The 17,278-nt window shown below is 33.8% G+C and overlaps 2 protein-coding genes across 3 annotated transcripts in view; both read right to left on the minus strand.

Moving 5' to 3' along the window:
• Nucleotides 1–5,137: 5,137 nt before the first annotated feature.
• Nucleotides 5,138–5,913, minus strand: LOC127878566 (putative nuclease HARBI1). Its single transcript, XM_052425097.1, has 2 exons — nucleotides 5,376–5,913; nucleotides 5,138–5,148 (listed from the first exon to the last, which is right to left on the minus strand). Exons 1-2 carry the CDS (start codon nucleotides 5,911–5,913, stop codon nucleotides 5,138–5,140), a joined length of 549 nt encoding a protein of 182 aa, XP_052281057.1.
• Nucleotides 5,914–7,488: 1,575 nt separating this feature from the next.
• Nucleotides 7,489–17,278, minus strand: part of LOC127879928 (uncharacterized) — a 37,663-nt gene continuing 27,873 nt past the window's right edge. Inside the window, exons 1-2 of one of the 2 annotated variants that reach the window (XM_052427042.1) lie at nucleotides 9,390–9,543; nucleotides 7,489–8,784 (exon numbers count right to left, since the gene is read on the minus strand). In XM_052427042.1, the coding sequence (XP_052283002.1) occupies nucleotides 7,770–8,784; nucleotides 9,390–9,511 (1,137 nt within the window). In that variant the 5' untranslated portion in view covers nucleotides 9,512–9,543 and the 3' untranslated portion in view covers nucleotides 7,489–7,769. Of the gene's footprint in view, nucleotides 8,785–9,389; nucleotides 9,544–17,278 lie in introns of those variants that run through there. The other variant, XM_052427041.1, reaches the window with a different exon arrangement.

Below are 17,278 nucleotides of genomic sequence, written 5' to 3' on the forward strand. Positions count from 1 at the left end.
TAAGCGTGTCGGAAACCTGTGTTTTCCCGGTTCGAATTTTTACACGTTAATTTACATAAACTGTATTCATACGCGTCTTAAATAAACTATGGCGTACCGTTTTTGTCATTGTTTTGTCAGTTTTGTTAAAGTAAAAAATACATTTGTTAACTGTTTTCGTTAGTTGTTGTATATAATCAAAGGAATATTACGCTAGTCAATTGTTTCAAGAGTTTGTATCACTCTCGACTCGTGGCTTGTGCTATTTCGCATCACACTCGAGGCTCCGCCTCTCGTGTGATACGTCATCACACAAGCCACTCGAGTGATACAAACTCTTGGAACAATTGACTAGCGTAATATTCCGTATGTATTTATAGATGATATAAGTTGTAAACCATCAACATGCACCTTGTTTTACAAATAACCTGACGTTCATACATATAATTACTTATCATAATTACAATCATCATCGTTCTCGGCAACCTCTTCAATTGAGTACATACCATATATGACATATCGTATTTTATATTTTGCTTTGCTTTGGATAAACAATTACACACGAGTAATGCATTTATAAATAAGCAGAAAACAGCGATATGTTTGGCATTTATTAATAGAAATTTATTAATGAATTAATAGAAATAACAAAGAAGGCATTTATTGTAAATAATGGTATAACTCAAGGCAAGAGAGGCAAATAAAAAATTGTGACACGTAAGTTGACGAATTTAATAACCGTTCCCTAAATTGTCCGATCAATACAGTGGGATCATGCTTCTTGGATTTCAACTTGTTCAATTTGTTAAAGAGACACTCATGTTCCTTTTCTCTTAATTTCGTAACGACATAACATAATGTACAAATTGCTGGAATAGTTTTAATCTACAAATCACATGTGCAAGTCACATCGCATTTCTAAAGATGAGAACCAGTTCTTAGTTCTTATGCAATGAGAGCTTCCACTTTACTTCCCAAGAGTTGTCTGATTATCAACCATTGTTCAATACTAGTTATACGAACTGACTAAAAACTCATTATCCAAATCACATATTTTTAGTATAAGTCCGTTGTCAGAAAGGTTACAATGTTATTGACGTTAAAATCAACAATATTAGTAAATATTAAACCAACTATTTCAAGGTCAGAATTTCACTTACCGAGTTTATATATTTTATCACCAGAATTATGTTATGGATACTTGTGTGTTCAATATGGAATAATTATAAATGTTTGTCTCTCATAAATCTTATTTTAGAAACACTATTTATGTCAAATCAATGTTAATATCAGCTGCAGATGCAACGTTCTTGTTGTTTTGAAAAGGTTTATCATGTTAAACACCAAAGTCACCGACATTTCAAGCCATGAAAACGTACAACACTTTCACTTGTAATGAAGCCAATTACGAAAGTGTCAAAGCACTTGATGAATATGATAAATCATATGCGACGATATGTTGATTTTATCTATTGTATACATAACTCTGAGTCCAATACATATTGTTAAATAATTACTACTACGTTTGTCGATTCAAGTAAAGAGCCTCGAATCGCAATACATATTTTCATGTCGCCTTATAAACTACTTTATCACATGCCACACCCTGTTTTCCATGTTATATAACCATTACGAATATTTTTATCTTATACATGTGTAATATACTTTTAAAGCGTTTTCATTGGCGTATTTTCGTTCGATTGACAAATCGCATTTTGTTATTTTGCTGAAATGACGTTGCAACGTCAAATGACGTCACGAAATGTAAACAACGTTCGGGATTTATCATTATGTTTGCGTAAATATTTTTTTAATTTGCTCATTTAAAAGCATGTGATAAAAAAGAGCTGACACTCGTTGTCATTTCATACTATATTTTATTAAACTCGTCCAGGAAATTCGTTAGTAAGCTCGCTTACTAACAACATTCCTGAAATCGTTTAATAAGATTTGTATTCAATAAATATGTGTATTTTGTGTATGAACGTGACATGAAAACAGTACAATCAATCCCCTTTAACTTTAAAAACTATATCACAGTTGACGATGTATCACAGACAATCGAAGAGAATTTTTAAGGCTAAAATTTGATTATTTAAAAAAAGTAATTTAATGAAAACAGTGCAATTTAAGTTGATATGGCACGTATTATTCAACTGTTAGACATTTTATATCAGCATTCATCACTGTCGTTGTCATAGTTGTCGGAGTTATCACTATGTGTGTAGTTGTCATTCGAATTGTTGTCATCATACCTTGTTGAAATCGGAACAATCTGGCAATGGTCCCTGTTTTCATGTTCCTGGTTCCATCTTCCCTGGGTTTCCGCGGACAATAATCGACAGCCCACCGTTTCTCGTAGTACGCCTCGCTTCCGGCATACTTTCCCCGGCATTGACGGGTACAGTGAGACACATCTCGAGCAAATCGAGCTCCTTAAAAACACAAAGACGTCGGTTGTTCGTTGTCATCCACTTTCCGTCTTGGTTTACATCGGTAATTGCAGGTATTGAGTAAATTCTGCATCTCCGAATATATTTCATATTTAATGTTATGTCTTTAAGAATTATGTGAATAACAATTCATAAAGAAATAATATGATTTTGAATCGCAATCATATTATACATCCTTATACTGGTTTAAATAAACTTGATTACCAAATAAAAATGTGTTTTTTCACAGTTTATAACTACATGAAAGCGATAAAATGTGATCTTATTGCTTTTCTTTAAATCATATTTAACGCTGATAAATAATAAATCTTGAATACAAGTTATGGGGAGGTAATACCAGAAAATAAACGAAACCAGAGTTGTAATTAATTAAAAATACTTTACTGTTGTACACAAGACCAATTTAACTGTGCAGATTAGTAATATCGACACAGAGACACATTTTTATTCTACCAACAATACTAGTTATCATGTTGATATTGACGTTAACGTAAGCGTTATTAATTTCATTTAAGAAAACTGTATGTTTGATGGCGCCAAATAAGGATAGTTGAGTCATTATATATATATCTTATATAACATTTCTCGTTGATGTAATTATATTTGTTTGTTGAAAATGATTACATTGAAATCGTTTATTCTCACTTTGAAACATAACACGTTTTTTAAATTGTGTTTGCACAGACAGGGCAAAAACAATATGTCCCCCACTATAGTGGCGGGGACATGAAAATCGCCATTACCGTATGATAAGACATTATAGGCTATACAAGCGAAATTGCATCTAAGAAATCGATGACAAGATTCATAAGTTAAACGATATACTCAATACTATCTCTTCTTGTTAACACTATATTTCATATTTATGCAAGTGCAAGTGTGGTTTTCCCGCATGGCTGGACACAGAATACGTATGTATTTAAAGCATAACAAGTGTAATATACACGCCGTCATGTATACATGCTTAGAGGCGTCTATCAATGCTGTTCGATTTTAAAAAACAATAATGAACGATTGCGTATTGTAGTGAGGTTTAACAAAGTAAATAAACTTGATCAAAAGTAGCTCTTACAGAATTGTAATATTAGTATTAATAATAACTTAGAAAGAAAATATTTCGACATACCAAAATAATACCAATCTATATATGTAAATGTGTCAACAATACCTGATTGTGTAATTTTATGGAAAAACACTTAGTAGAAACAAGTTCAAAAACTGCACAATCGCTTTTTAATTTACATTAATAAGGGCTAGTTTGGTGGACATGTGGAATTTGATTGCTAGAAATATATTTGGCCTCAAAGCTTTATTAAAACGAATGCAAAATTACCTGTAAAAAGCTAATCGAAGATTGAACTCACTTGAATTGTGTAAGTACATGTAACTATGAGATTTACACACCATATGAATATAATTTGATTTATTTCATAACTATCAATGCACAAACATTTTATAATTTATAAAACTAGTATCCTAGTTTTATCCTATCCTACAACTATCATCTACTGTATCACCCAACAATGTAATGTTATACTTTGAACATTCTAATGTCAAATTAATATGAACAACACTCTTAATATCATTCTTTAATGGCATTTTTGTTTCAAAGTATTCAATTTTTATTCAATGGCCAGACCAATTGAATGACCAGATACAAGTTGTCGTTATTCATTGAATCATTCGAATCACGGTATCCCTTGTTATCGTGTTTAATTGTACAATTGGAACCTATATTATCTGTTGTAACCCAGGAACATTATCTCCTGTTTCTGAACATGTTGGTAGATGCACCTGCCTAGTTGTTCGATGTTCCATTTATTTCCTTAAAACATTTTGCACATTTTCAAAATGTTTTTTTCTATATGTCATGATACCGAAAAAGATCATTCACACTGTTAAGCGTTTTCAGACGAAATACAGAATGTATGTCTAATCCCCGTACGTGCTTAAACTCGCCAATGTATGTTTATTATCTCTTCTGTAGCACCTTAGCACTATGGTACTCAATACAGTGAAAAAATGTAGATCTATTTGTTTGCAGAACCAAAGGAATTTGTGCATTTTGCAGTTCCTCACAGTTACGTAAGCAACCTTTAACTCCGATCAATGTGTCGATCAGTGTGACAGTAAAGACGTCAGATCGACTGACATTTCAGTATAGGCCGACATTGTCATTAAAAAGTCCTAAGTTGATATGCATCAAAACCCGTTATGAGGAAGTAAAGTATGAAATATAATAGTGTCGAATAAATAAATATGTTTATAGTACGACAACTTTCAAGTTGATTGTTACTAAATGTACCGAATCTTCACTTACTGCACACGACGGATTATGTTTCATTAATAAACACACGTACCTGATTCGTGTGGGTATTTTTCGGGAATGTATTTTAAGAAAACACGCTTTTTATCAAAAAGTGTTACATGAGAAACCAGTGTTGAAATACCCCATAGGAGCCTCTATTAGGAAAACGCGATTCTTATTCAGCAGCTCAAATACATGTATGGCCTGACATGTACCAAAGTACACATGTGTCAAGATTGCTGTGATGTCATTACAGACTACTACGTCAGTACTGAGTAAACTGAATTCAGTTAGCGTGTAGTCTCTGTCATGGGTGGGTCACTGAATGGAAGTTGCAGATTATAGAAAAGAATTTTGAATATGGCAAAATAGATGCGCGCATTAATAATAATTTATATCAGCTCTCATCTGCAAATCAAATGAAATATAATTGCGTGTGCTTGAAATAGTGATAAAGTAGTGAAATTACACGTTGATCACTGCGAATTAAAAAAGTTGAACAAACTGTTTTTCCTTAAGAGTAAATGTTTAAGATATATACCGGACTAAAGTGATGAAAATACGTATAGTACTGTAATGTTACAGTACCGGATTACATGGGCATTTAAGAGGCCAAACCTGTAGAGGGGACTTACCTTTGTGGTCACATGTTGCCTGGACGTTGAGGGAATGAAACCCTTTCCGATTCACAAAGAAAGGCTCATCTGGACCACCGGGAGAAATGATACGGACGTGTGTACCGTCGACACAGCCTATAACGCCCGGAAGCCCTCTCATTTCAATGAAACCCGTCATCACTCGTCGTCTGTCAGCGTCAGTCACGGGAAACCTTATCACCATATCCTTAAGTGCAAACAAGCTGTTCGTCACGTCGGTCACAACTCGGGACACAGTTGCAATGTCCACGCCGAAGGTGTCTCCTATTATCTGGAGAAAAGCCCCGGAAGCGAGAAACCTCAAAGTCAACATGATCCGTTGTCGAATGGTTAGTGCCTGGTTTCGTCGCGTCCGTGTTCGTAATGTTGGCTCCAACAGTCCCACAAGTTGGTCAATGTTGTCCGTCGAAAACCTATACCTTCGGCGCACTTCGTCGTCCATTAAGTCCGTCTCCTGTCTGTCGACTCGTCGAAAAAGTCGAGGTCTACGATATCTGACCATATGAACGTCCGCCATGTTTGTTGTGGTTAAAATGCAGTTACCCAGCTAGCATAGGTGGGTAAAAAGTTACCGCGGTAATTGCGAGGTAATTTTGTGTGTGAATTGTTTATACAAATGGTCTAACCATGGTAAGCGGTCTGGTTACCGCGATAACGTGGTACCCTTGCGGTTAAAATGTTTATACAATTGGCTGCAGGTGGTCATGATTGTATTTTACCACATCGATATTTATGTAAGTGATGTATGTTTTCACCAAAACACCAACAAATCAGGTATTTAATAGATATCGAAACAAACAGGTTCCTATGGCATGTTCTTTTTATATATACCATGATTTAAGTCTGTCACATCAGGTCTGACACATGGATAATCATCTGATTATTGCTTTTTTTTTCATAAGTACGAATGGTGTCGAGCGCGACACGACTTTTTGTAAGTCATCTTAAATATTTCACGACTGGTAAACGTTTAAATAGACGACATATTGGTTCAGAAATTCGATGGAGTGCTTCGCAAGTGGCAATCATTTTGCAGTGTCTTAAAATAAAATATGTTGTCATCCGGTTACCTTGTATTGCTTCGTCCGACATTTTGGGGCGATTGCTTTCTGCAATTCGCCCCATAGGTATCAAAATATACGTATACCGACGAAAGTAGTCCGTTACTGCATTTAACCACTTTGCATCCAGTTTCTGCATTCGCAAACAAAATAGTTCCGATGAGCGCGTTCCATCCATGGCAACGTCTTTTCACTGTGGCATTAGCACCCGAGTAATACGGAGTCCTCTTTTATGGTGTATACAGCGACGAAATATCGGTTCAATACTGAACTATCTACACTTAACCGATTGAGCGCATTTATGTTCTTTTAATTTAAGAAATCAACTGCGTTCGCTGTATGGGCGACAAAATTTTATTACCACGCGCTACATTCTTTACTGTCAAAGTAAACATCTCAATGTTCTGTGCGCTACAAAGTTTTATATGACAATTCGCCCGTGCTTTTCATGCCAGTTTTGAATTTTTTCCTTACACACGAAATACATGTTATGGTTGTCACCTTCACAGCCGCTATATACATACGTATATATACTTCGCATTAAACGAAAACAATTGTATGCATACTTAAAGGGGCCGTCCAACAGATTTTTGCATGTATTGAAATTTGTCATTAAATGCTTTAAATGCTTTATATTGATAAATTTAAACATTTGAAATAAAAATCTCCTGTAAAAAAACAAGAATACAATTTAAAAATGGAAATAAAAATAGACCTCAACAGGGCTCAAACCACTAATCCCTGGATTCCTGGAGTCCTAGACTAAAAAGCCTCCCGCCTGGACCACTCGACCATCCACGCTCATGTTTGGAACGGATGTATTTTATAGCTATATAAGCAATCCTCGTAATTTCCCAAAATATCGTTTCGCGTCGATACGACGCTTTATCCGTTGGACGGCCCCTTTAATGTGTATTTCGAATAGTTGTAATAATATAAAACTAACAAACATTGCTGTGTACATAGTGTAAGTTTTACTTTGTTATGATTGTTGTTAAGCGTTGGTCAATTTAAATCTAATGCCAAAAAGCCGAAGCATATTTCTTATGAAACGCAAATCAAAGATATCAAATATATTATGCAATATTTACAGTGAACGCTTTCAACAATCTCGATATTCGACATAAGTTGATCAGATTGGGAAAACCAGCACGTACATAAACATAAAACACTCTTCTGTGCTTAATAATATCAATTGTTTCAAGTTGACTGTACCAAGTATTCAGTTGTGTTAGTGCAAATCTTAAAATCATCTTGCAAAAAAACACAAAAACATTTAGCACTTTGCAAAAAATGTTCAAAGATCTACCATTTATAGAATTGTACATCCACAGCAAGACTTGTCCGAATCGCCATAGTTAGGCCTGCTGCCTTCTCGGTATGATGGCATGACATAGCGTGGTTCTGATGCATTCGATGCATGTTCTGTAGCACGAACGGAGCTGTGATCAACTGAAGAGTCAGACCTGGAGACCGTGGGTCTTGATGGACTTCCTTGCTTTGAATAATTACTCAGCTGATCGCGGTTTTGAGATCCTGGACTTTCGCATTGCGTTGAATAATTGCTTTGCGGAACACGTTCTTGCGAGACGAAAAGTTCACTTTTCTTTGAATAATTGCTCTGATCCCCGTACTGCGACCCTGAACTACCTACTTGCGTTGAACAGCTTCTCTTATCACGGTATTGTGATTGTGAAGAGTGGGTATGTCGCTGACTATAATCATCATTTGCCTTACCGATGTCAGAAAAGCACGGATATTTGGATGACGAAGAGCTTATCGGACTTATTTTTACCGGGGCTTTGTAGGACGCTTGCAAACCACTACTTAAAGGGTTGGATCGAAAACTATCTGAAGTCGAACGTATCGTAAGTTGAGGTGAATGTTCAGGGCTGGTTTGAACAGCCATCGCAACGTTGGTTTTTGTTGCAGTGGTCATGTGTGCTGGTATAGACGATTGTGGTTTCGATTTTGGTGCCTGGTAGGAGAACAGAGTTGGACTTTCGCTTAAATCTTTTACTTTGTATTTCGACTGATACACAGATGCTTTATTGGATATTCGCAATTTCGATTGGACCTTTGGCTTATATGGTGTTGGTTTGTTATGCCAATACCCTCCTGCAGGTCCACGAACGCGAACAGACGTCCCACCGTTATATGATGTAAGCTTTGCCTCGGGTATATATGAGGATATTCGTACCGGAATTGTGTCGCATTTTCCGAGCCGTTCCAGCTCACGAAAAACCCATAAGCGTCGATTGTCTGCGGTAACCCATTTTCCATCGCGGTTCACCACCGTTATCTTCGGAATTGAAGACACTTGACATCTACGAATTGGACATGATTATTGAAAAGATTTTTAATAATCCATCTTTTTAATTATTTAAATAAAAGTTATTAAAAATGATAACTCAAACAATAAAACGTACAGGATATAATATAGGACATCTGTATTTCTTAGTATTAGGTCAACAGACGTAAACACGGCTAAAGAAACATTTCATGTTCTATAAGCTATGTTAATCGCACCGTGCCATATTCTTGCATTATACAGTTGTTTAATGTATATATAACGCTCCGATCATTTTTTAAACATGTTGCGGGAAACTGGTCGTAAAATATGAACGTAATACCTGTATTGTTGAGCGCGTTTAACATGATTTGTTTTCCTTTTGCTTAAACTTATCTACTTCAAATAAAATCTGTGATTAAAGAAATGTTTTCGAAACTCATTCTTGTTGTGTCAATTTTTCGGACCGAGTTTCCAAAAACAATAAATTTAACTTACTGTTATAAATGAATATATTATCGAAACAAATACATTAAATATAGCAGTACAACGAATATTACTTTCTTTAAAATTTATCTTCCAGCATCATGTAAAAATAAGCAATTGTAATCAATAACACTCGTGATTTATGTTTTATCTTACATTCCTTCACAGACGTCATCCAATGTATCACCAATTCTAGTTCCATTGTGTGATGACCGCTTATCAAAGACATTATTAATAGAATCTTGCGAATAAAATATTTGTGATGGTTTAAGATCCATTCTTCAATTTAACAACAACCTCCCACAACAAGTTAACGCGTCCTAATGTGCACCAAACTTTAATCACAATCTATACAATCTAATCAATATTGTAGTTTAGTAGTAAAAATAGATTTTCTGAATACGAAAATTGATATATACACGTAGTCTATTGCTAGCGTTTAGGTACTGTTTTTACAATGTTGCCAAGAGTACAGCCATTGGAAAAAAAGGCATTATATAAACTATTAAATTAATAATAGGTACACGCGTACAGATTATCATTTTAATGACACATTGCTTTATAAAGAAATATGATATTTAAATTTTAAAGGATGTCCGATAATATTTAGCAGACTTGAAGGAATAACATAATTAATTTTCTCAAAGTTTCGTAACCGTATTTTAACTTTGATCAATATGTCCACTAATATGACAGTAATGACGTCATAGCGCATTACATTACGGTATCGGGCGAAATTACCACGAGACAGGTTAAAGTGACCGTCAACCACAAACGACGAAACAATAAAAGTTCTAAAATACCGTATTTTTTATAATTATTAGTTTATATTGATTAAAATATCACATTCCTTGAAAAAAGTTGTTCAGTTTTCATATTGTCATATATTCGGTAATAACATTGTACTGGGCATGCGGTGTTAATTATATATATATATTTATATATAATGATCAATCTACTTGCGTTATTTATAGAGCGTATATCGCAATGTCACCTATTTTCGCGATGTACTTTCGATTTTACATCGCGAAATTGTATTACCGAATATACTGAAAATAATATACTAATTATTGAAAAAAAAAGGTTTTTAGAACTTTTCTTTTTGCGTCGTTGGTGGTTGACGGTCTCAAATACTAGAATATAAGCGCATCATATACAGCAAAGAAGAAGTGAGGAATGAAACTTAATAGCGTCGACTTAATATAAATTTAACCCTTTAATCAAAATGTTAATCTTCACTATTGTTTTTGTCATAAATTACGACAGCTTTGCTTTGAAATTAAATATCACTAAAAGGATCGATTCTTAATTTTCGCAGCACGACTGTTTAAATGTAATCAATAATACACGTACCCGATTCGTATGGGTATTAATTGGGTTTAATTTTTGGAAAACACGTTCAATATAGATAATATTTACATTGTAACAAAGTCGTAGTATAAGGTAAAGTTTGCCAAAAGCAATCAATAATAACGTGTATTTATATAACCCATTATTACATTTTCAGTAAAATCGTCTTCAAGGTATTAATCTTGCATTATTTAAACATTCCAGATGAAACATATGTATTGTACACTGCTTCTTTTAGAAGTATCTTGTCATTATATAGATATGATATGACTGTTTACAAGCGACATAGTAAATTAAGTAAAATCTTTATTGAAGTAACTCGACTGCGAACAAAAATTAAGATAAACGTATTTTATATAATGTGGGTGGGGTCACAATGAATCAGACAACAGCAACAACTAGATATGCGACGAGTAATCAACATGATGTAATTAACAATATGACTTTGCTTTAAATCATGGAAAGATCTAAAACAAAACACAGCCATTCCGTTTTTGTTCCCCACCTTCCTGCGCATCTGTGTTTGTCAAACATAAAGTCATCAACCTAACTCAGTTTTCTTTCTTGTTTTTTTTATAGCATCATGTACGTTTGTGGTTTTAGAAAAATAACAACATTAAATGCAAAACAAAGTGTCGTGGAGTGTAATCGTCAGTCATCTTTTTTTTATTCAGCAGCAATTTGTTTGTTTATCTATGTTCGGTTATCTATAGGTAACTCAAATTGTATTTGAACTGCTGTTTGTTTCATAAGAACGAAGAAGGTTGGTCTTACTCCATATGTATGATAAAACAAATATAAAACTAAAGAACACGCTTTTTGAATTTGTATTAAATAAATATGTGTATTCAAGTGCCATGAAAACAATACAATCAATCCCCTTTTACTATAAAAACAATATCACAGATGTATCACAGACGATCGACAACAATCTTTAAGGCTAAATTTCATTATTTAAATAAAAAGTAATTTAATGAAAACAGTGCAATTTAAGTTGATATGACACGTATTATTCAACTGTTAGACATTTCATATCACCATTCATCAATGTCGTTGTCATGGTTGTCGGAGTTATCACTGTGTGTGAAGTTGTCATCCGAATCGCTGTCATCATACCTTGTTGAGTTCGGAACAATCTGGTAATGGTCCCTGTTTTCATGTTCCTGGTACCTTCTACCCCCTGGGTATCCACGGATAATAATCGACAGCCCACCGTTTCTCGTAGTACGCCTCGCTTCTGGAATACTTTCTCCGACATTGACCGGTACAGTAAGTCACCTCCCGAGCAATTCGAGCTCCTTTAAGACCCAAAGACGTCGGTTGTTCGTTGTCATCCACTTTCCGTCTTGGTTTACTACGGTAATTGTAATTGCAGGTATTGATTCAATGCTGCAGCTGCGAATATATTTCATATCTAATGTTATGTCTTACACAAAAAAATGTGAATTACGAGTGATAGAGAAATCAAATGATGTTGAATCGCAGTCATATAATACATCCTTATAATGGTTTAAATATACTTAATTACCAAATAAAAATGTGTGTTTTCACAGTTTATAACTACATGGGAGCGATAATATGCGATCTAATTACTTTTCCTTAAAACATATATAACGCTGATAAATAATAAATCTTGAATACAAGTTAAGAGGAAGTAATACCAGAAAATAAACGAAACCAGAGTTGTTGAAAATACTTTACTGGTGTACACAAGACCAATTTAACTGTGCAGATTAGTAATATTGACACATAGACACATTTTTGTTCTACCAACAATACTAGTTATCATGTTGATATTGACGTTAACGTAAGCGTTATTAATTTCATTTAAGAAAACTGTATGTTTGATGGCGCCAAATTAGGATAGTTGAGTCATTTTATATATCTTATATAACAGTCCTCGTTCATGTAATGATGTTTGTGTGTCGAAAATGCTTTCATTGAAATTGTTTATTCTCGCTTTGAAACATAATACGTTTTTTAAATTGTGTTTGCAAACGAATCATCAAGCAGAATTGCTGAAATGTTCTTGTTTTATTAGTCTATTTTAGAAAAACAATGTCCATCCCCTAACGTGCAATATACCTTTATACAACCGCATTATGTTCACATGTCAGATTCAATTATAATAAGACTATTTAAATTAATATGCGTGTGATAATACCCAAGTTTAATCTGAAAACGAAGTGAATAAAACGATAAATATAAGATATATTGTAAAACTTTATAACTTTGGACGCATCCATAGAAGTAAGACGCTCAATTGGAAAGTTAAATAAGTTAGAACGCATACTTTCCCTCGCATATATCGTCCAGGGTTTCTCCAAGTTTGTGCCCATCATGGCTAGATTTCGAATTTAAGTAAATATTGATCGAATCCTGTGAATACAATATTTCCGACGGTTTGAGTTGCATTTTAAACAACAAAATAGAGACAGCAAATAACACTGTTAACCTTAGCAGTGATTTAAATCGTATCTAACACTGGGTCGTTAGACGTTGGTGGGGACTTCATTTTCAAAAAATAATATTTGCATCTTTAGTGCATGTATAATGCATAAACTTTTTCGTTTTCAGAAAACGTAAACTCAGATACGTATTAAATATTGCAGGGAAAACCCGAAGTTGTAATTTGAAACTATGCATGTACTTAATAGGTTCGCCAACTCATGCTTTAGTAGGCTTGAATGTAAGGGATCTATTTTCCTACAATAGCGTTTGGTGAATACAGTGCCTACATGGCTTAAATAAATAAATCGATTATATAGAGGATATTTGTTGGATTGGGTGGAATATCGATTGTAATTCACGAGTGATCATAGAAAATATATTTTTCTATGATCATAGAAAATTATATTTTCACGAGTGGTGCAGCCACGAGTGAAAATATATTTTTCTATGATCACGAGTGAATTAAAATCGATATTCCACCCAATCCAACAAATTTTCTTTTTATTTTATGCTCACAAATTAATATTTTTATACGTTTGCCATTCCGTTCAAACCAATTTCCCTTTAGGCGCCCCAAAATATCATTACCGCTTTTACAATAAGCGTTGCAAATAGTTCACAAGAAAACAAACGTTAAACACTAACTTTTTTTGTATTTACAGTGCAACACATATCAAGTGAAAAGAAAAAAACACCGATAACATCATTTAAAAAATAAATAATCATATGATGACGCAATTTGTTTATGTCATGTTGTCGTATAAATATGGGGAGTCTATTTATAGCGTAAATAAAGCTTACAGTGTGTACATGCATGTTCAAGGGAAGTTACTCCGTATGTTGATATAAATATTCATCGAAGAGTTCTCGCTCTTGGTGGAAGAATGCGTGGGGGTCACAATAGGGTAAAAAAATAGAACCGGTAAAAGAGTGAAAATTATCGATAATTTTCACTGATAATTTTCACTGTTTTAACAGTTAAATTATCAGTTTTAATTCACTGATATTTCTATATAAACAACCGGAAGCATAAAATAAATTGCGATTATTTTATTCGCGCGAATAACTTGCACTGTGGTCCCGTGTAAGGCTTCTCTAAACTACCTTACCGTTTCATTTAATTTTGTTATTGAGTTCTAAAAAATGAATGGGGGATCATTCGAGCGACGTGTTTCATAGTTCTAAATTTTGTTTCAAAATGTAAAGCGCTAATTGTTTAATTCCATATTACTTGTAAGAGGTGATAACAATTTAATTCCATGTAAAAAACGCTGATTAAATTCATCAACGAATATGCACAGATCAGTACAGACTCATGGGGATTTCACAACATTGTACAACACAACACAGTTTAGAAGGACAATGGAAAAAAGAAATGCTATGACGAAAACAATGACACACAATCTGAAGAAAATCTATAAACTGAAACCTATACCTTTTTATTGAATGGAGATCATTTACTTTGGTCGTATTTGTTTGAAAGTATAAAGTTTCATCGCCATGAAACAAAGTTCCGATCGAATGGGTGTTGTACATGTATAACTGGTGGACAAGAATGCCTCGCCTGACGCATGCGTATGTTATTTATGACATCAAAAAGTAATCAATGCTGTTTCAACTATACCCTCGATGTATAGTAAAGATTCGACGATGTTTTGTGAGAATAGATGATCATCCATCGCAGTACAATGTTTACTTATGCGTCTCCCTGCGATAACAACTAGTTTAGGATGGTCAGAAACAATTGAGTCTTGTTTCGAAATACACGAACACGTATTCAAACTCATCATACAGGCGTACACATGCACGCGATTATCGTGCACAACCCAAATGACCGTCCATTTTACCCATGCCTCGTCTATCCATTTACATATAGTTGTTTAATGCTCTTCACAGTTCAATATAAATAAAGGAAACTATCGAACCTCTTCTAGAATTGTCTCCCTCAATAGTAACATGCGCTGTTATGACAATATTAGTTTCTGTGTTTAAAAAAGCCAAACCATGAAGAAAGGTTCAGCATTTACTGGATCGCTCCCTAAGGTTCGGTAAATCGTATTGGTTTTCATCGTCGTCGTAGCCCGTGTCAGGATGGCCCTTCCAATAATTTAAATAACACAGTTGCGAGGTTTCAAAATGGACATTGGATCATGAAAATTAAATATAGACCAGTTCTTGTATAAGTAAAACATCCTTCGCAGTAGTATACTTCTTATAACGCCGATAAAATGTCAAAATAAAGCTCTCTAGAGTTCTGAACAAAACGCTCATTTTGTCAAACGAACAATATAAACGCACGAATTTCTTCATTGTTGTTCACTTATAAAACTATTGATGCTTACCATCTTAGGAATGGTGAATGGCGCCATAGTCGTGTTCTTAAATAAATACGAATTTTGTAAATTAACTAACATAAATTCAGAGATCTTACGAGACCTGTATAAAGAGATCTGAACTGATCATAACTGATATATACCAGAAGCTGTTTATAAGCGCTATCTTTACCTGTCGCTAAGCAATCAAATGTATTTAGGAATCGTACATCCTAAATATAGTTCTCTTGCGGGAATCATTTAACATTAACATTCTTTTAACTAACAATAACCTTTTAAGAGGATATCTAGATTAGCAACAATTATGCATTAAACAATTAACAATAATTATACTTCTCCCTGACCTAAATAGACTTGCAGTTATGACATAAAAGAAATATAACGGGAACAATATATCGAACAGAATTACACAGCTAAAAAGTGATTTTAAGGAATGACGAAGTTTACACAAATAACGAGGAATCAAGATTTAAAGACAATGAATAGTGTCTTAGAATAACTTAAACTCGTTTTATTATAAAATACACTGTTATATCACTTAGATATAAATATTACCGATATAATAATTGCAAGATAAAGGTTTGGCTAGCATACTTGCATTTCGCACATTGCCAGTAAGTTTTAGAATTCAAGTTTTGTTAAGCATTATCAGACGAACTTATTCACATGATTACTCTTGGTTAATATTACGACCACACACAAAACTTCAACCATATGGGTCTCTTAGGTATGGGAGAGTGTAATGGTTGAGTGAATTATACTTTAAACAATAACAGTTTGTTTACATTATTAAATTACAAATAATAAACAATGTAGTGAATATTCATGGGCCTAACAGTATAATTTGCTTTCCACATTAACTGGAAATAATGTCAACTGCACATGAAATACAATAAGAAATAAAATTAAAATAAAACGACTATGAATAAATGTTTGTATGGCGTTGTAAGCAGGCAAACGTTTCAGGCTTTTGAAGAAGTGCTATTAAGAGCTTTAAAATAAACATTAACAATTTCTAGTTTCTACAGCGTATGCAAGAAACAAAAATGACGTTAATATATTGTTAATATATTAATGATATTAAGGGATTTAACATAAGCAGTAACCATAAGCAATAACGAGTATTTGTGTAAGCGTATACAAGAAACAAAAATTGTTATAAAGCACAGCGCTTTTGCGAGTGAATAACACAATACCACTACTGAGCAGCATGCATGTTCTGGCAAATAAACCATTCCACATTAAACACGATAAGTAGTTTGCATCTCCTTTATTAAATAATTAATAAAATCATCTGGGCAAGAAGTTTTTTAAATAAACTATTGTAGGATAGAAAATGTACGTTAAGCTTTTTTGCTTAACTAAATGGTATTTTTTGTTGTTGGAAATATTAGACTTTCATATTTTGATTCGGTGTACTATAATTTCTAGTATATACAAATATGTTTCGTTTTCAGAAACAGTTTTTATTGTCATTCCAGGAGTGTTCATTTGAAACCTATTTGGACGACAGTAGTGAACATAAGTGAACTACATTTTACACAACAACATGAACTGAAAATACGAGTTTAAGCATTAACAATATATTATTTGTCTTTAATGCAATAGAAGATATTATTAAAAACTAAAGATTTACGAAAGCTCTTTAAAGTTTCGTTAACGTGAAAGATTTTTGTACTGCATATACAGTATATGCTGCTGTATACTTGTATTGCGAGAATAGTGCTGCTTTAGTTTCGTAAGTCAATTTAAATCTGATAAAGAGAACAGATCGAGTAATGCTAAAATACAACTTTGACATATGTTACGCTGCGGTTAATCTATTAGAAGGCATAAGCAGTTCAAAAGACATATTTTTTATGAAACAGGGCTGTCAATGGGCCTTTTAATGTTATCGGGATACATATCCAA

The sequence above is a fragment of the Dreissena polymorpha genome, chromosome 4 (assembly GCF_020536995.1).
Source record: "Dreissena polymorpha isolate Duluth1 chromosome 4, UMN_Dpol_1.0, whole genome shotgun sequence".
NCBI classification, from domain to species: Eukaryota; Metazoa; Mollusca; class Bivalvia; order Myida; family Dreissenidae; genus Dreissena; species Dreissena polymorpha.

What these genes read in the sequence shown, in the direction of transcription:
- LOC127878566 (XM_052425097.1), bottom strand. Translation starts at nt 5,913, where the DNA reads ATGGCGGACGTTCATATGGTCAGATATCGTAGACCTCGACTTTTTCGA.